Raw genomic sequence first — 27,667 nt, 5'->3', positions numbered from 1 at the left:
TGCTGTATTGATTGCCAGCTGGCTTGATTTAGGTCAGACCTGACACATATTGACTGAATGAGGGACAGTCTCTTTTAGAATCTAACCCGCCGAACACTTTGTATCCACTCAGTACAAGTGTGTATTCAAATACAGCGTGTTCTCAGCAAACATCAAGCGATGTGGCATGCCTGAATGGGGCCTGATGGAAGGGAGAGTCTATGGTGAGTGTTTTTTTACTTAAATAACAGTCATTGTTTGTACTACATATTCACACTTTTATGGGAAGTGAAAGAAAATATTTTTTTCCTCTAACCATGGTTTCTACTTACAGAAAGATTTTGAACAAAGTTGGTGCAAAACGTACTACTTCACCAAATATTGTAAATCTATCATCAAACTGACCCTGATTGCTGCTTTGTTAAATGTTTTAATGTTTTGCTTGTGTGACTTGATCAAATCAAAAGGAATTTTGGTTAACGAAAAATATGAAACCGAGGTCAGATGGATTTAGATTAACAAAATTTACGAATAGTTGAGCTGGCTTTTTGAATAGTGGATCAGAAACGTTGCAGTTGGAATATATAGCACCGCCAGTAGAGGGCAGGAAAATCTCAGAAGACATGCATCCATCCATCCATTTTCTATACCTTGCCATGTGGAAAAACAAATGAATATTTCTCCCTCACTCATTCTGAATGAAGGACAGAATATGCTGTTTGCTGTCTCTTCTTACTCATGAAACCAAAAGAAAACTCAAGATTGATCTAAAAGCTTCTGTCAGGGTGTCATTGATTGTTAGTTCTTTTTTCCTTTTCTCAGAGTGAGGAGGATGCTGAGCAGAACTGAGCACAGAGGTGAGTCCAAGGGGAAGAGTTTATTACTTTCAATGTCTAAGAACATGTATTTATCAATTCCTTTTTTTTCTTGTTTGGATATATCACCTACAAATGATGCAGGGAACATTCTAACAATGGGAACTACCTGGTGGTTTTTCAACACAACTACTGTTTAAACCTTTGACCACTGTAAGCGTCAAACCTCAGCTTGTAGATCAAGAGCAGAGTCAGTTTTCAGGCTCTGATGTGCCTGTATTCGTATACGTATTTATCCATTCCTGGCCCTTTGTTCTCCAGGCGTATGCAAGCTTTTATTATCGGTGATGTCTGGAGCAGAGTCTCACACTGACAGGGAGGAGGACTACAAGTTCCTCCACAGCATGTTGATGGAGAAGAAGGTTCACCTGCTCTTTAAGGTGAAAATCTCACACCCTCTCCTTGAGGTTATTGCTTTACTGTTAACTATTTCTTTCAATTTACAGAAAGGAAAACATTAAAGGGGAACTGCGGTATTTTCAACATTAAGCCTCTTTTCTGAGTCGTCTGCAATGTTTTAGAACCCCCCTCACCGCTTTTTTGATGTTTACTGCTGTCTCCGGTATATTGCCTAATTTTGATTCTTCTCAACCTGCTTCAGAATGGCAAGTCATGTGCATGTCCAAAAAGGTCCGTAAAAGCACAATAAACGTCCGTTTTCGAAATAATCAACTCACCGGAGTGGTTACTGGTGTGCAGTGGTAATCCATATCAAATTTCGTGGCGAAAAGTTGCTTCTGTCGTGTTTTATTTGGCAGCACGTTCATGCTCGCACTATTTTCTTAGCGGTGGCGGAGTGATATCAACGAACATCCAGTACAAAATGTCAAATAAAACACGACAGAAGCAACTTTTCGCAACAAAATTTGATATGGATTACCAGTGCACACCAGTAACCACTCCGGTGAGTTGATGATTTTGAAAACGGACGTTTATTGTGCTTTTACGGACCTTTTTGGACATGCGCATGACTTGCCATTCTGAAGCAGGTTGAGAATAATCAAAATTAGGCAAATACCGGAGACAGCAGTAAACATCAAAAAAGCGGTGAGGGGGGTTCTAAAACATTGCAGACGACTCAGAAAAGGGCTTAATGTTGAAAATACCGCAGTTCCCCTTTAAGTTGTTAGAAATGTGGACACTGTCGTGTAACAATTTCACTGATTTAATGCAAATCATGTCGATATTTATTTCTTATTATTAATGTTATAACTAGGCAAGGCAAGTTTATTTGTACAGCACAATTCAACAACAAGGTGATTCAAAGTGCTTTACAGAGACATTAAAACAGTAGAAATAAAAAGCATGATTTAAATTTTAAACAAAAAAGAAAGCAATAAGAACAATAGATAAAATCTGATAAAATCAGAAGTTAAAATATGATTAAGTTTTGAAACTCAAGCTTCAGATTTGGAGCTTTTTTCAAATGCAGCTGAAAATAGGTGTATCTTCAACCTGGACTTAAATACACTGAGTGTTTCAGCTGATCTGAGGCTTTCTGGGAGTTTGTTCCAGACATGTGGAGCATCAAAGCTGAATGCAGCTTCTCCATGTCTGGTTCTGACTCTGGAAACTGATAGAAGACCGGATCCAGATGACTTGAGGGGTCTGGAAGGTTCATACTGGGTCAGGAGGTCACTGATGTATTTTGGTCCTAGACCATTCAGAGCTTTATAGACCAGCATCAGAACTTTAAAGTCTATCCTCTGATGGACAGGCAGCCAGTGTAAAGACCTCAGAGCTGGACTGATGTGGTCCACTTTTTTGGTCTTAGTGAGGACTCGAGCAGCATAGTTCTGACTGAGCTGCAGTTGTCTAACTGACTTTTTAGGTAGACCTGTAAAGATGCAGATGTTACAGTAATCAAGCCTACTAAAGATGAATGCATGGACTAGTTTTTCCAGGTCCTGCTGACACATCAGATCTTTTAATCTTGATATATTCTTAAGGTGATAGTAGGCTGACTTTGTTATTGCCTTAATGTGTTTTTCCAAATTACGGTCTGAGTCCATCACTACACCCAGATTTCTGGCCTGGTTGGTAGTTTCTAGGTGTATAGATTGAAGTTCTGTGGTGACCCCTAATCATTTCTCTTTGGCTTCAAAGACAATTACCTCAGTTTTGTTTTTGTTTAGCTGGAGAAAGTTGTGGCACATCCAGTCATTAATCTCCTCAATGCATTTACCAAGAGCCTGTACAGGGCCTCGGTCTCCTGGTGACATTGTAATATATATCTGCGTGTCATCTGCACAGCTATGGTAGTTTATTTAGTTGTTTTTTTTAATAATCTGTGCCAGTGGTAGTATATAGATGTTAAACAAAAGAGGTCCCAGGATGGAACCTTGGGGAGCTCCACATGTGATTCCTGTCTACTCAAATGTAAAGTTACCTATTGACACAAAGTACTTCCTGTTCTCTAAGTATGTTTTGAACCAGTTTAGTACAGTTCCGGAAAGACCCGCCCAGTTCTCCAGTCGTTTGAGTAATATATTGTGGTCAACTGTATCAAATGCAGCACTGAGATCCAGTAAAACTAAGACTGACATTTTTCCACTGTCTGTATTCAGACATATGTCATTAAAGACTTTGGTCAGAGCAGTCTCAGTGCTGTGGTGCTGTCTAAAACCTGACTGGAAGATATCATAGCAGTTATTTTGTGTTAAAAAGTAATTAAGCTGTTGAAAAAACACTTTTTCAATGATCTTACTTAAAAATGGGAGATTTGAGATGGGCCTGTAGTTGTTCATTTCATCCTGGTCTTTGCTGTTAATGGGTTGAAACTGTGTCATGGTGTTTAAACGGTGGACACGGTACATATGCTGAACCTGATGCTGATGTACCAACTGCTTGTCTAATATTTGGGATTTTGTCTGTAAAGAATTTGGCATAGTCATTGCAGGCCATGGTGGAATGAAGTTCAGTTGCCACTAACACAGGAGGATTTGTTAGCCTGTCAACTGTAGCAAATAAGGCCTGACCATTATGACTGTTTTGGGTGATGATGTCAGAGAAGTAGGACTTCCTTGCATTCCTCAGTCGTAAATAATAAGAGTGAAGTTTCTCTTTAACTAGTACAAGTTTTAGTAGTTGCAGTTTGAATAAGAGTATTTTGATGATTGAACAGTTTGAAGTTGCAGTGATTTCCTTTTTACCGCACAGAAATCCTTAATCATGATCCTTTCCTGACTTGACAGATCCACGAGCGGCTGAAGCGTTTCGAGAAGCGAAGCCCCTTTCCCGCCCAGGAGCGCGCGGCGAGCCTGGCCTCAGCTGTGCGTGACTCACTCCAAACATCTTTTGCAGATACACACACTGCCATTGGTGACCGTTTGACAGCAGGGAGAACACATCTGTCCCCCACCGCCACTTTTTAAACTGTTTCCTTTGCTGTACAGTTGATTTTCCCGTTGCACACAAGAATGAGAGGAATGTGTGTGTGTTCCCTCTTGTTTGTTCTGAGTTACGAAATGTTATCTTAAAACTCTGTCACGTTGGATATGGGAACTCAAAAGGCTGTTTTAAAGATAAATACATGACTTTGCATCCATGTGCCAGGAGCAGGGTCACTGAGGACAGTGCCGAGCAATGAGCTGCTAAAATAATTTTGTGTGTAGTGTTATGATTGAAGTTTTTAGGAATACAATTGAGTTCAGATTCAAAATTAAATGACAGCGCTTCCCAGTATGAATCCAACCCAAAATTAAATAAAAGGTCTTTCAGTGCACCAAATATCCAATCTATTGATCCCCATTTATCTTGGTAGCATCCTGTCTTTCTTTTAGTTCACATCCCTTCTGAGTTTTGCTCTATTTTTCATAATCTTCTCACTTCATTTTCAGATTTCCCCCTCCTCTTGTTTTTAGTCAAACAGCTAAACAGCACTTTCTCTTACTCCATGCTTTCCTCTATTCTTTTCTCCACTGTCAACCCATACTTCCCCTCCATCATCTTAATCCTTTTCCACTTTCCCTCCACTTGCCCTGTTTTTATCCTGTCCTTTTATGCTTCGCACTGTAATTTCTGCCATGTTTCCATACTGTTTCTCTTTCCTGCACTCGTCTCCTTTCCTTCAGTCCCGTTGCTTTTGATTCGCTTCGACAGTCCCTCTTTCTGCTTGGCTTAAATCATCAAGACCAACTGGAAGGGCCAAGCCGTGGATCTGTTTCCTCTCAGAGAGGCTTCTGTTTGCTCACAATGGAAACTAATGACCTTCATGCGTTGTGTCTCTGGAGTGTTCCGAGACATCTTGAAGCAGTAGAAGTCGTCATAGTAATACGCTTGACAAGACGAGCGACTGCACACAGTCACTTGATGCCTCTTTGTTTGTTGTTGGCGGTCAAGGCTCCTGTGTTTTAGTTGACACAGCAGCTTTTGTGTTGCCTTGATCATTTCAGCACCCCCCCCCAAAAAAAGCAGCCATGAACACAAAACCAAAACAGAACACCGATAAATACCTGTCTAACATAAAAGGACTTAAAGTCCTAGTGAGGTGAACGGGGCTATATAAAAGTGTTGGTCATCAGAAAATATGAAAATTTATGATAATACTTAAGATATAAGCTGAATTTAATGATCTGTTATTGTCTCTTTGCTTGCTTTTCTGTCTCTCTTTGCTCGCCAAAAACAAACTTCACCCAGGTCACAATAAAATGTATACCTCGTATTATGAAAAACATACATCTTGCTTGTCTGTCATCTTCTTCTTTTCTTTCAGTTGGCTGAGGAGCTGATATACGAAGGTTGGAGGGATGAGGCCAATGAACTGGTTGTCCTGTTTTCCAAACCCCACTTTAAGGTGAAAACTATTTCTTTCCACATTGATACGTGGGCTTGGTGTACCTCCACAAATGGGTGTTGACTTAACACTTCCTTGACCAGTTCCTTGGTCTTATCATAACACACAATGACCACCAAAAAAAGATGAAAAATAAAAGAAATAGTTCAGCATTTTTGTCCAAAATGTTAGCATAAAAGAATAGCGCCATGCTGTGTACGATATATTAGAAGCAATGGCTAGCAAGCAGTTGAACTTGTTTTATAACCACAAACAGAGGAAAGCAATTAGCCTGATTAATGAGAGCCTAAACTAATTACTGCTTTCATTTATGTCTTGCAACAATTAGCTTAGCATGACACAAAGATGGAGCGGTGAGAAACAGCTAGCTTTGTGTTTGTACAACAGTTTAAAAAGACAAAGAAGACAAAAAATGAGATTGGTATCGGGTCCCTGGTTGCAGTTTTATTGAACCAGGCTAGCTGTCTCTCTCTCTCTCTCTCTCTATGCTAACTGGCTACATGCTTTAGCCTCCTGCTTAACAGTCAGTCTGATCAGGGCTCACATGCTTCACATATTGAGTAAATGTAGTAAACAAATATAAAAAGACAAAAAGAACATATTAAAACACGTTTGTTATAAAAGAACCAGTGAGTAAACATGAGCTCTTTCATAAAGTAAGTTTTAAGCCCAGACTTTAAATCAGGTATCGTGTCAGCTTCTTGTAGCCAGACTCCACAGCAGAGGAACTGAACCCTCTGCCCCCATTTTTTTTTTTTTGTCTGACTTGGACATTCTGTGGACCATAAACAAGCCAAGATTTGGAGAGCAAAAATCTCTAGTGAAATTATTTGGAGGAATGAAATATGTAAGACAAGATGGAGCTGTGCCATTAAAGTCTTTAAATATGATATGAAAGATTTTAAATTCTGTTCCTATTTTTACCGGGAGGCGGTGTAGGGCAGCTAACACATGTGGTTTCTCTTGGCAGTATCGGTCAGTCCTCATCCCATTTTTAACAGTTTTTGGGGTGTGGCAGCGCAGATTTTCCTGCTGGGTGGGCCACTGTCATTGGGAAGTGTTGCCCTATAAGGTGTGTTTGGTCCGTTCATAGTGGATGGTATGAAAGTAAAAAACACATGTAGCCTATGCTAGTAACGAAGTTTCCCAGCAGAACATTACACCAATATGAGATGATCAATGTATAGTAAAATGTAGTGACTTTTTCTTCTTGTCTGTATCATCACTGCATACACAAACTTGAAGTAAATTGTGAAGAAAGTGCACTTTAATAATCACTGAAATACATCCTGTCCTGGACGATTTATGAATAAAGTCGGATAAATTTACTTTGGTGCCCCGGGCTCATGTTCTCCACTTTTAAAGGATCAGTGATAAGAACATAAATCCACTTAAGGCTATTGTAGTTACAAGTTAAAGTACTTTTCTTCTCATAGTTTAGAGTCAGTAGATTTGACAGGTTCATTTCAATGTAGCCATGCTTCATCTGAATCACTCTGAAGCTGTTCAGGTGACCGAACACTGAATCACTCACACACACACACACACACACACACACACACACACACACACACACACACATCACAAAGCTTACAACATTCTTTTCTCTATAATACACTATTACATGAGTCAGACAAAGTGACAAACTACTCGGCTGTAAATATGACTTAAATTCTACCCCATTAATCTGCCCCTCTGAGAGGTGCTGACATCTAACAACCATACTTGCTCTGAAGCTAATCTACTCCCGATTTATGTTTATTAGTGTTCACTCACAGAAACCCAGACGCATGTTTCCTCATTTCAGATCTGCTGACAGTCATTTTTCAGATACACACACAAACACATAGACTATAAAGCACATAGTTCCACAGAGAACATGGTTTTCCATTCAACTGTCAAAGCTGTGGCTTTTCTTAATGAGAAGCCGAAGCAAACCGACAAGTAACAGTTTGTTTAAAGAGCTCTAATGACCTGATCGTTCTTGGCCACAGGGCGGGAGCTCACACATACTTATGACAAACGCTGGGTATGATATACTGTAAATGTTTGTTTTTTTGAAAAGCTGACTTTGAGGCTAGCCAGAGGCACATTGCTCAAGTGTTGGCAGCTTCTGAACAGAGCAACTGTTGATGGACAGGACGATAACAAGTGGTCTAACTGACAGATGGACTGGCTGATTGTTCAAATCGCATTGATGAACAGATGTTTCCTTTGTTCTCATTCTTTCTTATTACAGTAACCCCCCCCCCCCTTTTTTTTATTTTTTAATTCTTGATGAATTTTGTTTTTCTGCTTGCAAAACTGAGTTCTTTTTGTTTTCTTAAACTGTTTAGGAATTGATAGTGAGTCATAGATCATTTCAGACGGGTATTATTAATCATGTGGGGGCTTGCTCTCAGGGGGCCAACAGGCTGGCAACACATTGTATACCAAGCTAAATTCAGTCAGTCAAGTTTGTAGTCAGTTGATTAATTGAGTGCAGACAGACCAGACAAACTCGATGGACGTTTTGCACAACCTCAATTTAAAGTCCCCCTCCAATTAATCACCAGTGGCTGGTTACTTTGTATCACTTTACCACTTCTGCTCTCACATTTAATCATCATCACCCTGATGACACTTTCAGAAATGTTTCTTCAATCTGTGCAAACCTTCAGTTAAGTGACACAATAAACGTAGATGACCATGTTCACTGTGTTTCCTTTACAGAGTCTCCTGTGTGTCCATGATGCTGTAGCTCAAAGAGACTTTGAGCCTGCTCTGCCTCCCATACCTGATGGTGATCTGGAGGAAGAGGAAGATTCGGTTAAAATTGTCAGTCTGGTCAAAACGAAAGAGCCCCTGGTCAGTAGGAATTTTTCAAAGGTGAAATTCGAATTAGCAGTTCATGTAGACAGAGGAGCCGCCAATTTCATAGTTTGACTCATAGCAAAAAAGTAGATAGGGTGCGTGTTCAGCAGTGTCCAGGATTAAAAAATTCTAATTCTAAAAATTCTAATCTCGGTTTCAGTGTCTGAAGAGCACAGAACCTTCCTATCACATCCTATTTTCCTATTTTCCTATTTCCTATTTCCTATTCCTATTTTAAAATGTCTTTAAATGCTTTCGACAGACATGAACAAAGGTAAGCCCCCAAATCACAAGAACAGGTTGACTCCAATGAGAAATGCAGGCATTTGAGATAACATTGAATGCATTCAGTGGGGAATCCTATACGTTCTTATTCTGAACTTGTTGCAAAGCCAAGAACCCCGTGCATCAGTTGTCAAAGCAGAGACTAACCCTATTTTGATAAGTGCAAAACATTCCAGTTATCCATCTGCAGAGGTACATGGCAAACTGACAGGTCCAATAGTAAACAGTGAATTTAGACCCACAGTGTTGGCGTATCAATGAATAAACACAGACAGTAAGAGGTCAGTGGGAGAGGCAGGGCATATATACCTGTCTCTGTTTGACTTCAACTGGGACTCTGGTGTTTTTTGCTTCCTAGTTGCAAAATGTTTTGCTGACGTTTTCCAATGGTTTGCTGTGGCGTCACATCCCACATCTGTTATATTTCCAGCTTGGGAAAAGTGATGCTGTAGGAGCACCCTAAAGGGCGGATTATAGTTCTGCGTCTATCGTCCTGACGTGTTGCTTTGCTCTGGTCGCGAACCACTTTTCATGTTATGGTTCTGCAACCTCGGTCTGGAATTTCTCGGGACGCACAGCAGTTTCCCCTCGCGAGAATTTCGGTGGGCGGTGACGAGAACTTCAGCGGCGCCGGCGGAAGTGTTTAGCTTTCAAAAAAAAAAAAGTATGCAAGATATGGATCTGGAGTTGCTCGACATCGAAGAAGAACAGCTTCTTTTATTGGAGTTGGCGAAAATGCAAAGGAGGAAGCCACACAGACAACCGGAAAGGCACACCGAGGACCGATCACAGCCGCTTTTGTCTGCGCACTTCCGTTGGTGGTCTGCGTGCGTCTGTCGCGTAGTCAGGATTTTTCTGAGGAGCACGAGAACGCGCGCAGAGCCTCTGCGTGGGGGAGTGGTCAAGATTTTGACACTCGTAGAGGCTCTGCGTCCGAGCGTCAGAGGCTTTGCGTCTGAAGCATAAATCAGCCTTAAATCAGGCTTAACGCTGAAAGATGGCACAGCAGGCAGTATGAGGTGGTTTCTCAACCAAAGTGTTTCTATAGCTGGTTCGGGGCTAGAGCTTAACTCAGAACTAATTCTTTCTAATTTGTGGGCGGCCGTGGCTCAGTGGTTAGATTCCCACTCTCACTTGGTGGAACTGATAGCTGGAGGGGTGTCAGTCCACCTCCTTGTCATGGCTGAGGTGCCCTTGAGCAAGGCACCGTACCCCCATGCTCCCCAGGTGCTTTCATGGCTGCCCACCACTCCAGGTTGGCATCTGTCTCTGAGTTTGTGACCCTGTGCATGTGCATGTGTGTCAACAGGTGCCAACCTGGATGGGTTAAAAGCAGAGGAACCAAATCTACCTTCGGGTATAAATAAAGTCACCTTACCTTTTCTGTTTTGACCACCAAAGCTAAAGGTGCTCAACGAAAATCCCGCACTAGACTAGCACCAACTCTTTGCCGAGGCAGAGCCGCTTAGGTTTAGGGCTGGGGGCAGGTCTACGGGGACCAACAAGATCAATTAAAATGCTGACCACCATAATATCAAATTCATCATTTGGGGGTTTATTCTGCTTAATTGACGAAAGCTAAGACTTCAACTGAATTTTTCAACAGTGGTAAAATTTGCTCATGCCGTCAACATTTTTGATATTGTCAGCATTGGAGCCAAACACAATAAGATTGCTTTTTGTGAAGATACATTACATCCTTACAGTGTGGTCTTCAGAATACGCATCAGAACACAATTCAGAAAACACCAGGAGGATCAAAAGTGTAGCGGAAGAAACGTTCAAAGTGACACAATGCTGTGGATCCATGGTGGCTCTCTGGCTGTGGAAAGTCGAACCATTTCTTGGCTAGAACCAACTAAAACTGGCTTTGGCATGAGCCCTGAATCAGCACTGGAACTGCCATAATTGAAGGATTGGGAGTGAGAGCGGTTTGTAGAGTCATAGGATGATAAGATTTGTTGTTTTTTGCACAACAAGAGAAAATGCCCTTTAAATCTACAAACAATTAAGATATTCTTCCTCATAGTTTGTCAGGTTCTACCACCCATGTTTTTATGACGGAGCAGAGCCGAATAGCCAGGGGGTTACTTAGTAGGTTGTAATCTGCAACTTTGCCACTAGATATCACTAAAACCTACACACTGAACCTATTAGTTGAGACAACAAGGCAACTGCACTAAAAGACTTACAAAAGTAGGCACGTTATTGGAGTCTATGGAGCCGTGCTGCAATGTAAAGGGATTGGGATTCATCGGTTGGTTTCTAGGTCTTCCGTCATACCTCATTGTCCTGACACTGTGCTATAATTATGTGCCTTATTTTCTGTTCCAAGCCATTGTCACTTTTTCCTGGAAATTTCCTGGATCGAACGAAACTGGGCAGAAAAACCAGTGACTACAAAGACTTGCATACCTTCCTCAGTGCAACAAATCCTCTAAATTTGTTATTTTAACGATTGCAAAAGTTCAGATTTATTTTTACAATTTGCATCTGGAACGAGATCTCCATAAAATACATACAGTGATGAATAACAATGGTCACATTTTCCCCCATTCAAGTAGGCGTAGAAGCTTAGCAGAAAGTGGAACAGATGAAACATTTAAATAGCTTTTAAAGCTTTGTTTTTTTACCCCATGTGTGCTTGCTTTCCAACAGAATTCAGTGAAATTCATGCCATTCTTTTTAGATATACTGCTAAAACACAAACAAACAGTGCCATTAAATAACGCTCATGATGAGGATGGTTGGAACCCCCCCCCCTTTTTATTCAAGAAAAAAAATTTATTTTTGAAATGTGAGGATCATTTACTTAATTGTCATTTTTGAATTGTGGGTTTATGTGTTCACGTGTTAGCGGCCGAGCTTCCAAAAAGCACTTTGGACCGATAATGGTGAACATACTTTTGTATTGATCCCAAAGCTAGATTGGAAGGGGGCTGAACTTTCTCTGACACGGCCTCTTTAATCCATCCAACGTGTTCCCGTTTTCCAGAGAACCGGGTTACACCCGAGCATGAGCTGATTGTAGTCAGCTCCATAGGATGCTCTTTCCATTGTGATGTGCACCACATCATAACATCTGTTCAAAATGATGCTGATTTGGATAACCTTTTCCAGCGCTTCGTGTGTTACATGAAGGCAACTAAATGGTCCCCGTCTTGATACAAAAAAATGATGAAATGCTTGTCTGGGGCTTTAATAAAAGCAACATGTTGCCTTTCACCCTCCGTAATTCCACCGTTTTCCTTTGCATCTGCTTGTTTGTCTGTTGTCTATCCGTTGACTGATCGCCATCATCAAGGGGGCAACAATTAAGAAAGACAAATCCACTGGGGCTATTGTTGTGGCGAGGATCATGAGAGGAGGCGCAGCTGACAAAAGTGGTAAGTGGTAAACTCTCAAACTACGACCCGTTTCGCTACCTTACTGCTGTAGTAACATTGTGATGGTGCGTGTAAGGAAGGAAGTTCAGAATTACAGAGCTCCTTATGTATTTCTAACACTCTGAAGGCCTGATCCATGAGGGGGATGAGTTGAAAGAGATCAACGGAGTTTCATTGGAGCACAGGAAGCCAAAGGAAATTCTTCCTCTCCTGGTCAGTCTCACCTCTCTCCAGTTCAGTCACATCATTTATTTAATTGCCTCCTCTTTTTTTTTTCCTCTCACTTTTCCAATCCAAAGCATTTTCTGACTTCCACTTCAATGTTTGAATTGTCTTCCATTTTTTCTGACTGTGAACAAATCTTAAGAAAAGACAAAAAAAAAAAAGCTGACAAAGCATCAGTCTGTGTGACAGTTATTTAGTGCTATTAACTTTTTACAGTTCACATTAATAAACTTAATGTTTCTCGCCGACTTCTTTTATTAAAAAGAAAAAAATCACTGAGCCCTTTAAAGTGTTCATGGTCATACTGGATCGTGTTCATTTGATTGTTTTATGGAATTTGTTAATATCAAGAAAGAGGAATTCCGACAATACGGGATAGACTTATCCTTTATAATAATACTAAGAGACAGCTTAGTTTAGCTCAGATTAGCAAACTAATAAAAAAGGAACATTTTCTTATTTTCTCCTTAATATTGATATATGTTTAACAAATGGAAAGTAAATTCACTGAATCAGCTTTAAAGATGCCAGTTAGTGAACATTTTTAATTAGGCAACTGGTTTCTACTGTTTTTTTTTCTCTTTATGTCATAATAAGCTAATCGACTAGCGGATTTAGCTTTGTATTTAATCTACAAACATAATAGCTTTATCAAAGGGACTTTTTTCTTCCTGATAGTGCTGTGGTGTGGAGCATTTCTACAGTAAGCAGTCAGTGTCTTACCCGCAGCAGTCTGAGGGCTCTCAGTTTCAGACCGTTTCCTGACGGGTGAGCTGAGGTGAAGCTACTCAGAAAGGGGCCTTGAGAAGTTTTCCGCCTTCAAAAATCAACTCCAATTTCATTAGGGCGAATGCCATGTTGTGGATTTTTACACTGCGCCACTTCTGCGTCAGTAATTGTTTGATGGGGGTCAGGGGTGAAAACGCGTGGGGTGAGGACCGCGCTGCAACATGGACCTTGACACAGTCTTAAAATACACAATGTAGTTCTTGCTCAAACCGCATGTTTGAATTGTTCTGGATGGCAAAAAGAAAGAGTTTCTCTCTTGTGGTCATAACCGGAGCAGCTCAGGTTAGCTCATCTGTCAGGAAATCTTTTGATTCTCCAAACAGTGCGCTCTCACCCCTCTCTGCTGCAGGCAAGACACCGACTACTCATAAGTGCAACATACACAGCGGCACTTTTTATGCCACGGCAAGATAGGAAATAAATGTCTATTTCAAATATATAAAACCGTGTGTTTTACATCACTGTGTCTGTGCAGGCTTGTTCTGATGGTGAAGTCAAATTTAAAATCATTCCCGGGTACTCTAAGGAGAACATGTCTTCAGAAAAGACAAAGGTAACAGCCTATTTACATAGTTTGTGTGTTTTATCTTTGTTTAAGCATGCATGTGCTGCTGATTTGGAATAGCTGCCAACCTGGTATCAGTTAAGAGACAGAATCTGTGGTATCTTGAGCATTTGGCTGTGCGGCGTTTTGTGAATTTGCTTCAATTCTCAAGAAGTAACAACAGCTCAGACAATCACGGATAAGACACTGTCTGGCTTTTTGTCATTTAAACACTTCAGCTGCATCGACTTAATTCAATATTAACAATGACTTTTTATGCCTCATGTGGAAAACTTTAAGCTCCAGATATGAAAGAGTTATAGGCTACCATCACCGCACACGCACAGCGAATGACCAAGCTGGAAACTGTTGAAGCGGGGAGCATTTGCAATGGATTAAGACAAATTATTTTCAGTGATTGTGGTCGTTTCTCAAAGATGACAATGTGAGGAAAAACCAGACAAAGATGTGTGCGCCTGTCAGAGTACAGGAGGTTCATGACGCTGCAGTGGAAAAAGGGAAACATGAATGAATAAATTTTGTCACCACGTTGAGTGTTTAAAGGCTTGCAAAAAAAAAGGGGGGGAAAAAAAGCAGCGTATACCCGATTCTCTCCCCAGTTGTTTGTGCGGGCATTGTTTGACTATGATCCTATCGAGGATCCAACCGTCCCATGCAAGGAGGCTGCGCTGGCCTTTAAAAGGGGTGACGTCCTCCAGATTGTCAGCACGGAGGATGACACATGGTGGCAGGCCTGTCACCTCGGAGACGGCAACAGTCAGGCCGGGCTCATCCCCTCAAAGCAGCTGCATGAAAGGTGACCTTTTTTACATCACTCACTGTTTCAACAAAACCATACAGCGACGGGAACAAAATCCTGTTTTGTTTCTGCTGCGTTTTACAGAAGAGTTGCATTACAGCGACCCAGAGCACTCTTTCAGCCTCGGCCGGTCAAGCCACCAGGTGACGAGCCAGTATTGTCCATAAACTCACCACACCTGAAAAGCATAAAACAGATTCCCAATAAACATATTAGAGCCCCTTTAGTGTCAAGATGAGAAGTGAGAGGGTATGTCTGAAGGTCCCGGTGAAGGCTGAGGTCATGGGTGAGCTCGGCTGTACTAACTTTCTTTGTTTTCTCCACATGCTCCGCAGATGAGGGGGAAGGTACTGTTTGCATTTGCTTTTGAAAAATGACCTGCATATTTCCAAAATGCACACCTCTCTCACTCTCACAACTCTGTTGCAAATAAGCCAGTTTAAAGTATCTACTCACGAAGCTGACCTCCGGTAATGTGTTTTTGCCCTCGCAGCCCCTTTAATAAGAGAGAGGCTCTTGCCATCATTTCATAATTGTGGATAGTATTTTTCTAAATTAAGCTATTATCACAATTTTTAATATTAGGACACCTAGATCAGAACATATGCTAATACTTTGAGGATGAAATGTCAGAGCAACACACGTCATCCCTTTGTGGTTTTGATCCAGGATTTCCTCACTCTTTCCCCATCTCTTTTCCTGTTTTTCCAGTCACGGAGGATGTAGATTACGGGGCAATAACAGGGATCCACATTGGTGAGATGTCTGACTTGTTACACTTAACCCTCACAAATACTGGAAACAGGACTGTCATGATACACGTCACAATTGAAGGGGAAATGAGCATGACACCCCACTTCACACATACGTGAACTTGCAAGATGACCTGTGAGAAAAAGAGACATCGTATGGTGATGTGGTTTAAGGTTTCAGGTTCGGTTTGTACATTCACATTTACTCCGTTTACCTCGACTTTGTGGACTGGATAGGATGTGCTTGTGTGTAGTTTCATGTGTGCACGAGAGCAGTGCAGGATGTTCATATGGGGTTATGTATTTACGGCTGATTTTAAAAGGGCTCCTTAGGCTCCAAGTACAAGTGTAATTACAGATGCTGCATTATATCAGCTCTAAGAGTCATGTGCATTTAATAATGTGTATTTCATCTTATCTCTGGCCAGCTTCCACCTGAAGACACGGTTCAGGCTGTGTTTCTCCTTTGTCTGGCATGTGAACCCAGACTGAGTGGCTGCATGTACAGTAATCAGTAAGAGCAGGGATGTATGGGATAGCTATTCTCAGGACATATGAAATGTATATTAAAAAAAGGGGGAAAAATGAATAAAACTCTTTAATAATGTCTTTATTCTTACAGTTTTGGATTGTTTATGGTTATCCCATAAAAACGTTACCCAAGTGGATTGATGTAGCTTTCTCAGTTGTGTTCACTAATTTAAGCCCTGCAGCTGGTCCACTCAGCTTAGCATAAAGAGCTGAAGCGTACAACCCAATTTAAATACAACTCAATGTCTGTTTAAATGTGTTATTTTCCAAATTAGTGGTACTTTTTTAGTTTGCAAGATTTAGAGGTGCAGGTGTTGTATGTTACCACCAGATTGGGGAGGCTACATGTTCCCTCTGGTGCTAGTATTTATGCTAATCTAAGCTAACAAGCTCTTTGAAATATTAGATATTATCCTCAATCTCTTATGGTTAATTGCTCAATTCATTCAGCCATTCATTCATTTTCCATACCTGCTTTATCCTATTCAGGGCTTGTCCATGCTGGACTACCATGTGTCTACGGTAGCTAAGAACACCCAAACTAAACACTCTTGCGTTTTGTTGGGTGAATTTTGCCCATTTTAATCTTTGATTGATATGAATGCTTTATGTTGTTTGTTTGTTCGTTTTTACATGAATCCCATTTAGTTTTCATAAAGGTGTGCTTTTAGGGCAAGGCAACTCTCTACCTTATGGGCTTACTTCTGATTTGAGAAAAAGATAGTGCCAGCAAAAATGGGGAACTCTTGACTTTGGACTGGAATTCCACTAAAGAGTGGGTGATTAAAGAGTTTAAGTCCATCTTTTACAACACAGATATTCTGTCTCACTGCCTATATATTTATATTTGAAAGCAGAACTAAGGATTATATAACGTGTAAAACTATCTCTCTTAAGAATAAGATTGAATCGTTTGGTATCACTTAGTTACTCTAAATAGTCTCTGTATATTTATGAAGGACTAATATCAGATCATTTTGGCAAGGTGGGCTCAGTCCTGGCAGTTGACATGCTGTATTTTAGCCCCCTCCTCTGTCTTATCTTGTAGCATTTCGAAAGACTTATAACAGGAAGGATTTCCCTATCACAGATGAGAATTTATCACGTAGAATTACTTAAGACTGACAATTCCAAGATGTTTTCCACTAGATCTGACTTGATTCTAGAAAATAAGACATCTCTTTTGCTTTAAAACGCTTTGATTATACAGTACGCATAACCCCGTCATCTATCTAAATGAGCTCATCAGTTTATCCCATGTAAAAAAAAAAGAAAGAGTTTGAAGTCTCCACTACATAGAGACATATTCTTTTTTATAATGAAGCCTAAAGAGGAAATGGATAGATAGGCTTAGAAGGTTCAATTATGCCGAACGCCAAAAAAAGCCTGGCACCCTCGCTTACTTGTGGTTAGCATCATGAAAGAGAGCGAGCCTGCCAAGACGGGCCAGACCACAGTCGCATGGCAGAAGCTGGATGTCTGACAGGATACCAGCGAGGCGTGACAGACTAAGTTGTCGTGTCATGACTGAGACGTGTGCTGTTCAGGATAGGGCATGACACGAGAGTCTGGGTGGCAGTGCGGAAGTTTCTTAATTGCTGTACTCTTGTAGTCTGTCATTCTATGTTGCTCTCTGTCTCACCGTGCAGAACTCAAGTTCTGGTGTTTGTTCTTTTAAAACAGGAAGAGTTGAAGTGGCAAACCAGCGGAGATAGCGTTAAATGGATGGTGGTTGAATGGAAGTGAAATAAGACTTGAGAATACCAAGACTTACACAACTGTGGTGTGAATATGAGGTCAATAAAATGTGGTCATAATGAGATTAATGCTGACAAAGAACTGACATCAAGGATTGAAAGCATTGTTGCTAAAGTGTATATGCTTTTTCTTTTTCAGAAATGCTACAACAAGGCAGACATTAGCGATAGATCAAATGAACTTGTGCAAATCGTAGATTCCCTGTATTGGTTCACGGTTAGTGTTTTTTGTGAGCCTGTTGGCAGCTGCAGCCAAAAATCTCTAAAATCCCACCGAACGTGGCCGACTTAAAAAGGAGACTTGAATTTAGTGGAACATCTGGCAGCCTCAGAACCGTCTATTTCCCTCAGCAAGTTCTATAGACTAAGATCATAGCAGTGAGAAAAGTCATTAATGCGTGCATTTATCAAGTGGCCAGAAAAGCGACTCCCAATGTCTGCTTATGCTGCTCTGCATCTGCTTGAGGAAATTACCGGGGGATTGGATGCTTGCCTATTTGCTACATTCATAGCTGTATATACAAAATATTGTGCTGCACCTCCTTAAATCAGTCAAAAGTCAATTAAGACAAGTTTTAGTCTTGTCAAATATTTTGATGCTTTTCCCCGTGTCTCTTTCTCAGCTGGTTTGAGGAAAAGTTTCCGACTCGGCAGAAAAAGCCGCAGGGCAAGAGAAGCTGCTCAGTGCCGCAGGTGGAGTACTGAGGTGTACAGTACAATGCGTTCACCCAGCTACGTAGAAGTGATTCCCTACCATAGGAAGCCAAAGGACAGGCGCCGTCTGGTCATCCTGGTTGGTATGTATGACCTAAAATTGACCTAAAATACTTCAGGGCTACTTTCCAATCAGAAAAACTACTTCTTCTGCTGAATTACGTCCACAAACAGATGAACCTATATCCCCACCCTGTGGTGTCACTAGGCAGCCCAGTTTATTTGCTTCACACCAGTCAATCGAAACATGTCTGACTCACTTTATTTTGTGTTAATTAGTTCATGAATGAACATATTCATCTAATTATTCATTGTGGCTTTTCAAAATATAGCTTTAGATTAGCTTTACTTGTGGAAACCCTACAGACTGTTCAACAAACTTTTAGAAAAGCGATATTTACAGCAGCTTTCATCCACTTTCAGTATGTTTTACGCAGCCGCTGCACACTTGGTGTTATGGAGATATAAGATGATGGGAGAAACCTGAGACTCTATGTCTTTATGTCTTTATTAATACACCTCAGCTTGTATACTGTCCAATCTTGTCCAATGGTAAATATCTATTGCTCGCCGTGGCTCTCTTTGTCGCTTTCGCAGGCATGAATGTAAGGAAGATTACTGGGAAAGTGACCAGTGTCTGAATGACTAAATGCCACTGATGAAGATCTTTAATATCGTCTGTTTAAAAAGGGCTTCTATGAGAAATTAGTGTGATAAAGTGTGAGCATAACAGCTTAAAATATTTCTATATACAGAGTTTATTACAAGTTACTGTGGTATTCTACAAATAAAAGGGCTGCTGTACTCAGTTGTATTCTGTTTTAAACTGTTCTGCACCTTTTTTTGCCCATATAAAGGTCTCTAGATGCTGTGATCTTGTTCACTAAAGGGACAGCTTTATTAAAGCTGTTGTTGATCAAAAGAAAAAAATAAAGCGTTGATGAAGATTTATGTTCCCAGTCTTGAGTGCAAGAACAATCCTTTCCCATCAGAACCACGTAAACACTGTCAAAGAGCTCAGACTCGGAATATATTTTGTTCTCTTAAGTTTCGCAGTGGCCCACCCCAGATTCACTTTTGTGCCAATCTTACAGGTCTGCTCTGTGTATTTTTGAGCTATATCTCTCCCCGGGGAATTTTATATTGAGCACCGCCGAATGTCTTTTTAATGTCATATTAGGATACAGCTGAAGGTCGTCTGCGACTGAGGGGAATAGAAGAAAGATGGGGGGGTTGGGGGGTGGAAGAAGAAGTAAACAACTGAAAGTCACAGAGAAGAAAAACAAAGAACACAAAGAGGTGAAAAACAGGATAGAGGAAACAGAAATGATAGATAAACAGAAAAAAGACATGTGGAGTAAGATTACTCATTATGTCGGCCAAGTGCTTTTTCATTAAACTGGATCAGTTAAGACAGCTTGAATTTACATTTAGACCTCTTTAATTGAGTTGGAGCTTACACCCACTCTGGATTACGTTTTACTGTCTGCTGTGAAGGCTCTTCATTGACCGGAGGTCATCATTAAGAATATATAGCTTACTGGAAATAAAAGATATGAACAGGAAAACCAAAACCCGGATCACATAATCCAGGAACAGCTGGATAATGTTTGACTAGGTCAGAGATACACCCTGTTTTCATTGCATACGCATTTCCAGTGAAACAATAGACCTTTATGCCCCAGGAAAGCTGGTGAAAGTTACTGCCAGCCACTTTAAGCCCACGGATCGTGTAACTCTTACAAAATTGGGGGGAAAAAAAGAAGAAAGAAGAAGGTATCCACAGAGCCTGATGATGCTCCTCTCCAAGTCAGCGGAGCAGCTGTGGAACACATCAGCAGTGTGAGAGTAGCGAGTCCATTAACTTGATATTTTGTAATGTATCATGCTCATGCAAACCCAGTGATGGAAAAGGCAGCTATGTCAGGAATCCCACTTTGAGACTGCGCTCCATTAGAGTCTGATGCAATCTGGGGCTGCAGGAGCTTGTGCTCAGAGAAAATCCCAGATGCTACAGTACTCTGTGTGTGGATGCTTATGCAAGTGCTTCATCCTTTGCATCCTACAGTATAGTGACACTGATCCTGCGTAGCTTTGCAGATGTCACATCCAGATTTGATGCTATGGGTTTTCCAGGAGGTAAAGGATAATTAAAAGTTGAACAGAGAGAGGCAGACAGAGGGTGGTTTGTGCATCATTCTCAAAGAGAAATCAGAATGAAATCAGAGCCCCGTTTGTCTGACTTTCTCTTGCTCTCCTCTGATGATAGAGACAGATGCGTCATTTAGTGTTAGGCTTGTCTTGAGGAAAGCATTACTACACAGAGAATTAATACCTCAGTGTTTTGATCTTTTTCTCGAGGGCCCGGCGGCGTTGGCGTGAGTGAACTGAAGAGGAGGCTAGTGATCTCGGACCCCGACCGCTATGGCGTCAGTGTACCGTGTAAGGCAGACATCCTCAAGTTTCTGTCACCTTTTCTTTCACATTTCTCATCCTTTTAAACGGCCCTCATCATCCTTGTCTTTCAGGCACAACACGTGAGAAGAGACAGCAGGAGAGGGAGGGCGTGGATTATCACTTTGTAACAGTTCATATGTTTGAAGAGCATATTCTGAATCAGAGGTACTGTAAAAGTACTTTGCCCGTGTCGTGTTAAAACACAGTCTGACGTGAGCTGCTTGACAACCGTTTCATGCTGTCTCACCCGGTTTTCTCCTGGCCTCTCTCTCTGACTCTAGATTTGTAGAGTATGGGCTTTATAGAGGTCATTATTATGGAACAGGTGTGGACTCTGTGCGCAGAGTGATGGCTGAGGGCAAGGTGTGCCTCCTGGATTTGCACCCAAGTGTAAGCATTGTGCCGTCAAACTAAAGTATAACATTCATGTTTGCATTGTTTAGACACAAGATAATTCATGTTTCCAGGGTTGCATTATTCAAAACTTGCGCTTCAAAGGCACAAAAATTAGTCTTTTCAGCTGTCCTAATGTTAGAAAATAAAAAAATGAAGACATCATGAACCTCCACACATATTCCTGTTAGCAATTAGGGGCTGCTGTGTATTGTAACTGTACGTACCTGTTCGCACTGTCCTCAGGTCAGCATTGCACACAAAGCCGGTCCAAGATCGGTAAAACCGGATAATATGTCAAATAAGGCTACAGTTAACATGAGATTTCTACTGGAGGCTTTTAATATGTATTTACATTGTATATATAGTCTCTAAAAAAATGCCAGATTCTGTTGCAATACTGGGGTTATTCAGTCTTTTTTTTTTTTTTACAAGCTTCTATTTTCATCACTTGGAAAGGATATTAGTAGTTTTAAGCCATGTGATAATGGTACATAATTATGTTTTTTCTTATTTTTGTTGGCAAAAATGCATTGCCCTGTACTCATACTGGATATCCTGTGTACCATGTTTCAAGAAGTCGTTGTGCCATAACTTCCTCCTCCTTTTTTCTATTTTTCCACACAGAAAATCAAGCATGTGTACACATCTGAATTCAAGCCGTACGTGGTGTTTGTGAAACCTCCCCACATCGAGGAGCTGTGCCTCACCAGGCGGAGAGCTAAATTTGTCTGCGATGAAGGGCACGCTAACCAAGTCAGGACTTTCTCAGTAAGTAAAGATGTTTTACGAGGTGCCTGACCTGAACAACAAAGCAGAATTGGTTGGTTAGCAACCATAACTTCAAGTTTAACTCTTTGTGCTTGTCGAAGTCAAGGATGGTTCCTTGTTAAGACGGTTCCTTCACGGGGTGGTCCATGGCGTGGTGGGTTGAGCAGGCGCCCCATGTACAAGAGGCTATAGTCCTCGCTGCAACTGGCCCACATCGGACGGCCCTTTGCTGCATGTAGTTCCCCCTCTCTGTGCACCCTGCTTCTTGTCTCTCTTAACTGTTCTATCCATTAAAGGCATATAAGCCCAAAAATAAATTATAAAAAAAAAAAAAAAGATGGTTCCTTCATATTCACATCCTTCTCAGTCTAGGAAAGACTCTCTCTTTGCATTTGGAAAACACATGATGGAAATGTTGGAAGAAGTAGGCATGTTTATGTAATAGTGATGCTCTCACCTTCATTGAAAAATTTAAATAGTCGTTAAATTGCTTGAAGCTGTTAGCTGGCCCCCGAACAGCCATTTCTACAGGCAGCTTTGCTTTCCTTTGTAGGAACACAAGATGCTGACAGCTTTATGGCGACAAACTTGCATTTAATTGTGCCAAGGTTGATCCTTTGCCTGTCTGCGCCATCTTAAATGTGCGCAAAGAATTATGGGTCATTTTAGAACAACAGTAATACACAGACTTGACTTGGGTTTGAGAAGCACTTTTTGGATTTTAAGTGTCGTTGAAGGGGTTCTCTACTTACCTCGGTATATTGTCATGGTGACTTATGCTGGAAACCTAAACTGCTTTGGTAGCTGATTAAAGCTCAGATTTCTGTTCTTGATATTGTAAGATTTGGAAGTAACATTCCTTTTAGATTCTTTGGCTGCTCTAATTCAATTCTTCATATTTGTATAGTATTACAGTTCTTCTTGTGAGAAATGTCTAGATTTACAGTAGGCTACTGTAAGCTCGTGGTTATCTGGTGCCAACACCATCCTTTTGACATGGACATAGCGTTTCTATAGATGGAAAGCATGGCTTGACACGATTTGTGGTAGCACATGTGTTTCCTGTCTGTGTTGCTCTCACTCAACGCAAAGTGAAGGATTTTAGGTTTGCAGCCAATGTGGACAGGTTTGAGTGCAGACCTCCATAAAGCTCACTGCACACGTAGCCCTCGGAGTACTGATCAGCTAAAAGTTAGCTTGACCCTAAAGGTGGCTGGTGGAAAAAAAAAGATTTTGTTACATAGAGGACAAAGCAGGAAAACAAAGAATGAAGAAGCATGGGAGAGAAGCTCAGACAAGAGCCGCACTTTACAACCGTAATTATTTTGAAATTTAGTTTCACTTCACCACAAAGAAGGTGTTTGTCCACTGTGGGTTGTGTTTTCTTAAGCAGCAAGAAAAAACGAAAGGACCTAAAAACCAACAAAAGTAACAACGCAGCTAATAGCAGCAAACACCTCAAATTTCAGCACATATTTGTGAGACTGCCCCCAAGTGGCAACAGCAGCTCAAACAGGTAGACATACGTTTACACAGTTGTATGAAGCACTAAAGTCAAGCAGATGCACAGCCATGCCAGAACCCTTACTGAGTTGATAACCAGTGAGTATGGTTATATGTACAGTAGAGTCAACCTACGGTAAGAGTTGCACCATCATCCTTGTCCCAGTATAAATACACGGAAGGGGAAATTAGTTATTAACTGAAGAATGTCCAACGCTGCAGAGGTGGACCGTGTAAGTAAACATTCAAGATGTTTTGCTGCTTCTTACTTTCTCTGTGGGAGATGAGATCATCAGACATGTAAGTGTAGCTGAATTCACAGCACAGACGTTGTCTTTACTTTGCTTGGATGGGGATTTTGTCAAATGAGGCCGCGGTTATAAAATCAGGATCTTATTAGAGCAGAGCGACAGTCTGGAAATGTTTTAAGTGACCATGAGCTGACACACAATATTAATGGGCTGCTTTTCAAGTACAGTTTCTGGCACATTTAGCCGTCTAACAAAAGAAACGGAAAAATACATTAATGAAAGAAGCTTATTGGGAATTTGGCTCTATTAATATACACTTACACATTACTGTCTTTACAAAAAGATGAATAAAAGTTGGAGCTTTGAAGCATGGACAGAGCACCTAGGCCCATTTCAGTCAGCTTGTACGATATTTGGTCATAGACTGGCGACCTGACCAGGGTGTGCCCCGCCTCCATCTGGTAACAGCTAGGATAGCCCCAGCCCCCCTCACAATCCTGAATTCAATTAAATAAGTTTGGAAAACGGATATGTTAAAATTGGCTTTGTTCTTAGACATTATGAATCAAATAGTCTCTGTACTTTTCCACGATGACCTAAAGTGATCCAGGTGATGAAGTGATGGATGGACGATTGGTATTCTGTCGCCAACCAAATTCTCTGGGTGTGTTCGTCCTTTTTAAAGAAGCTCGATTACGTATGATTTCAGCCAGACTAATGTGTTAACATGCATTTTAAAAGTCATATTTGGGTCTAACTGACAATACTTAAAATTTTTCTTGTGTCATGTAAAATATTCTCACTGTCATAATACTGCTAAGCTTGCTTTTGATTGTTAGGGTTTGTTAAACCAGATAACCAAAAGATATCCCGGATAAGTTGAACCTCCTTCGCAGGTCAGGCTCTGGGAGCATGTGTGAAGTCAGGTGCTTGCTGCATGTCTTGTAACATGTAGGGCGGTGCCAGGTCAAAAGACTTTGGCCTCGATATGCACACCCAATGCCACTGACACACCTCGCTTTGCACATGGCTGACCGTGTGATTTGCATTTAAGAGGCATTTAAGACAAAGGGGGAGTTCCAGGGCTGCTTGGTGGGTGGTTTCTTGTTCCATGACTGACATTTAGGTGAGCACATTTTGCCCAGATGAAGGCTTACATCTTGTCAGAGTGTGTCATGGTTTAAAAAAATGACTGGAATCGAGGAAGTTTACATTCTCTCTTGCTCTGGTAGGTTTGCGATAGTTTCTAATCAGGAGCATGACAAGAGCATGTATGTTCAAGGGTACACATGTTATCACTTGGACAAAACCACAGCAAGTCACTCACCTCACACCCATATGGTTTCACATTCACTGTTTGACCCCAGCTGTCCATGTGGCCCTTATTAAACCCACGAGGTCACACACCTGTGTTGCAGTATGACTTTGGTGGTTTGTCCAGTGCCAAGCATTGCGGTCCGTGGAAAGTTCAAGCCTATCTGAACGGTCTGTTTTCAACTTGTACCACAGGTGGTGTGAAAGGGTCTCTTATCCTCTACACTCAGCATGTAACGATGCGTTATGCCTTGGTCTGTGTAGCTCAGTGGTCATGGTTCTGTATCCTGTTGTGTTACAGTATTTGCAGATTATTGTAAAGCAACCTCTTTAAGGTTGTTTAAGTCACCATATTGCCAGGCTTTAGCTGTTTTGTTGGCATTGAGACAACAGTATTTATTATTTGAAATAAAGGAAGAAGGATTGGCTTTCTTGTTCGGTGTGATGGTGAAGAAAAGGGAGACTGGCCAAAAAGGTTTTTCTGTGTGACAGCCTTGACTTAAAACTGTATTCTTGGTTCACAGGAGGAAGATTTTAAGAACATGATTGATCTGGGTGAAACCATGGAGAGCCAGTACAGCCACCTGTTTGATAAGGTGATCGTTAACGGAGATATCGCCACGGCATTCAGAGATTTGAAGGCAAGCCTCGAGAAGATTGGGGAGGCGGAAGTCCAATGGGTTCCTGCGGAGTGGATTTACAGCACACCTGCAAAAGAATGGAGAAGTTGCAGCCATTTGACCGGCTGGATTTGAACTTTGATCTCTTATATATACATCAAGAGTTTTTAAACTCACAAGACTGAAAGAAAAGAGAAAAGAAAATACACATAAGTTCCACTTAAGATTTTACATCAGAATTTTACACCTTGAGTGTTTGATTTCTGTCATATATTGGATATTTTTCTATGATTCCCAACATTTTCCATAATCTTTCCTAGTGTGTATCTTACTGGACGGAACCCATCTTTTTCTCTCTCCCTTCGTCTCAGAGCCAGTTTCTATGCTGGCATTAAGCTGACATAACTTCAGAGGATGAAGAAGAAGACGGAAGAAAAAAGAAAAGAAAGAAACTCCAGAGCTTGTGGCTGAGTGTTGTCGGCCCCTGCCAAGTTGCAAACATCAGCATGTAATTATTCTGACAGCTGCTGCACCTCAATTAACTGTAATGTACACCAGAGGAACATTATTAGTAGCATTCAGGGAGCTGTCCTGCCAGCAATATGCTGTTTGAAATACAGACCCAAACATGATAACAATAATAGACCATAGACGAAGCAGAATGAAAACCTCTATGTTTGCAAGTTGTGCACACTCATACATCTGTAAAGGTGCCAGCTCCAGTTGAAAGGTCCTTGACACAAAAACCTATTGAGAAAATTAAAAACATAAATAACAGGCAGCATTTCACCAACAGTGACACCACTTTAATAAACACTCATTTTTGAGCCTCACAGCTGCCCAGCTGTTGGAGATTCTCCTCTTCTCATTCACATATGGTGCTTAATCTAAATCTTTTTAATGGCTGCATTCCTGTAAAATTCATGGTGTTTCCTTCCTCCTTTTTGGAAGCTGTGTTCAATTGGGTGTGAAGGAGTGTTAATGTGTCTATCATGTAGCGTTTGGGAGAAAGAGAGGGGGGTATGATGTGGAGGGACGGTAATGGCCTTCAAGGGACTTGGGCCTTCGCAAACGTACAGAGAAGTTATGACCACTCATAAAAGCGTACTGTTAAAGTGCAGTGAGGCTCCACATAGTGGATTAGCTGCAGGAGTGAAACGGCAGTTATTCTACTGTGGCAAGTTTATTGTCAGTGTCAGACACAACTAGGTGCGCAGGACGAGTGGTGGCAAAAATGAGTCAAGATGCATCCATCGGTATGTCTGCATGCCATCTGGTCACCACAACACATAAACACAGACTGTTGAGACAAAAGTGACACTTCTGCCAGGCCTGAAGCCCAACCTAAGCCAAAGCGTGGCAGTATAATTTCATCATAGTGCTGAGAATCTGCAGGCCCCCTCTGAGATCATAACGATACCATTAAAGACACCGGAGTGATCCAATGAAAACCCGCCGTTTTATATTCGCTGCTGCTCCCACTTCAAACATTACACAAAAAGCATGATGTCAAGTGGTCTCGGATAATTTGGCTCAGTCATGTAACTGTCTGTGCGAAGTTTGTGAAAATAAATACGACAAATGTTCGACAATGTCTTTATTTTTCAGGGGAAATACCTGAGTGAAGCAACAAAGTAAAGCACATGCTGAAGGTACATTGGAGTTAGCCAACCAAATCTAAAGCAGTATGAAGAAAGTTGACAATAATGAAATGATTTTAATTTCTATATATGAATTAAGATTTTAATCCATAATGAGTAGTTTGAGCTCAGTCCTTTAGTTTAGTCTTTAGTTCCTAAATTGTGTTCAACTTGTTGCTAACTTAGCTTGTTTCTAACTTAGCTTGTCGCTGATTTAGCTTAGATTGCCGTGAAGTTTTCTGTTTGTTTTTCTTTAAATTAAGTATCAGCGCCTTTTTTAAAGGGTGTTTGTAAAGGAATTTCCAGATGTGCAACAAAATATTGGACCCATCAAGTTAGCTGTTTGCTAATGGTTAATCATGTAAATCAGTAGGGATCGTCTGAGCTTTTTTGCTTAAAACCTCTGCCAAAAC

General features: G+C 41.1%; 1 protein-coding gene across 1 annotated transcript; it reads left to right on the top strand.

The window, feature by feature from the left end:
• The first annotated feature begins 128 nt into the window (after window positions 1-128).
• LOC142398401 (MAGUK p55 subfamily member 7-like) lies at window positions 129-27,301 on the top strand. Its single transcript, XM_075482380.1, has 18 exons — window positions 129-203; window positions 802-836; window positions 1,116-1,234; window positions 4,049-4,126; window positions 5,569-5,649; window positions 8,362-8,496; window positions 12,092-12,173; window positions 12,301-12,386; window positions 13,663-13,740; window positions 14,352-14,548; window positions 14,636-14,694; window positions 15,263-15,307; window positions 18,215-18,388; window positions 20,667-20,747; window positions 20,834-20,927; window positions 21,044-21,152; window positions 21,783-21,926; window positions 25,519-27,301. Exons 2-18 carry the CDS (start codon window positions 812-814, stop codon window positions 25,747-25,749), a joined length of 1,818 nt encoding a protein of 605 aa, XP_075338495.1. The 5' UTR covers window positions 129-203; window positions 802-811; the 3' UTR covers window positions 25,750-27,301.
• The last annotated feature ends 366 nt before the right edge of the window (window positions 27,302-27,667 follow it).

The sequence above is a fragment of the Odontesthes bonariensis genome, chromosome 14 (assembly GCF_027942865.1).
Source record: "Odontesthes bonariensis isolate fOdoBon6 chromosome 14, fOdoBon6.hap1, whole genome shotgun sequence".
NCBI lineage: Eukaryota > Metazoa > Chordata > Actinopteri > Atheriniformes > Atherinopsidae > Odontesthes > Odontesthes bonariensis.
Note: the sequence above shows the minus strand (reverse complement) of the source record. Positions and strands in the feature narration are given on the sequence as shown.

Bases quoted from the DNA above. Each gene is read 5' to 3' on its own strand.
- LOC142398401 (XM_075482380.1), top strand. From the start codon at position 812: ATGCTGAGCAGAACTGAGCACAGAG. The intron at 837-1,115 runs GTGAGTCCAAGG...TTTGTTCTCCAG, and splicing joins GAGCAGAACTGAGCACAGAG to GCGTATGCAAGCTTTTATTA. The intron at 12,387-13,662 runs GTCAGTCTCACC...GTGTCTGTGCAG, and splicing joins AGGAAATTCTTCCTCTCCTG to GCTTGTTCTGATGGTGAAGT.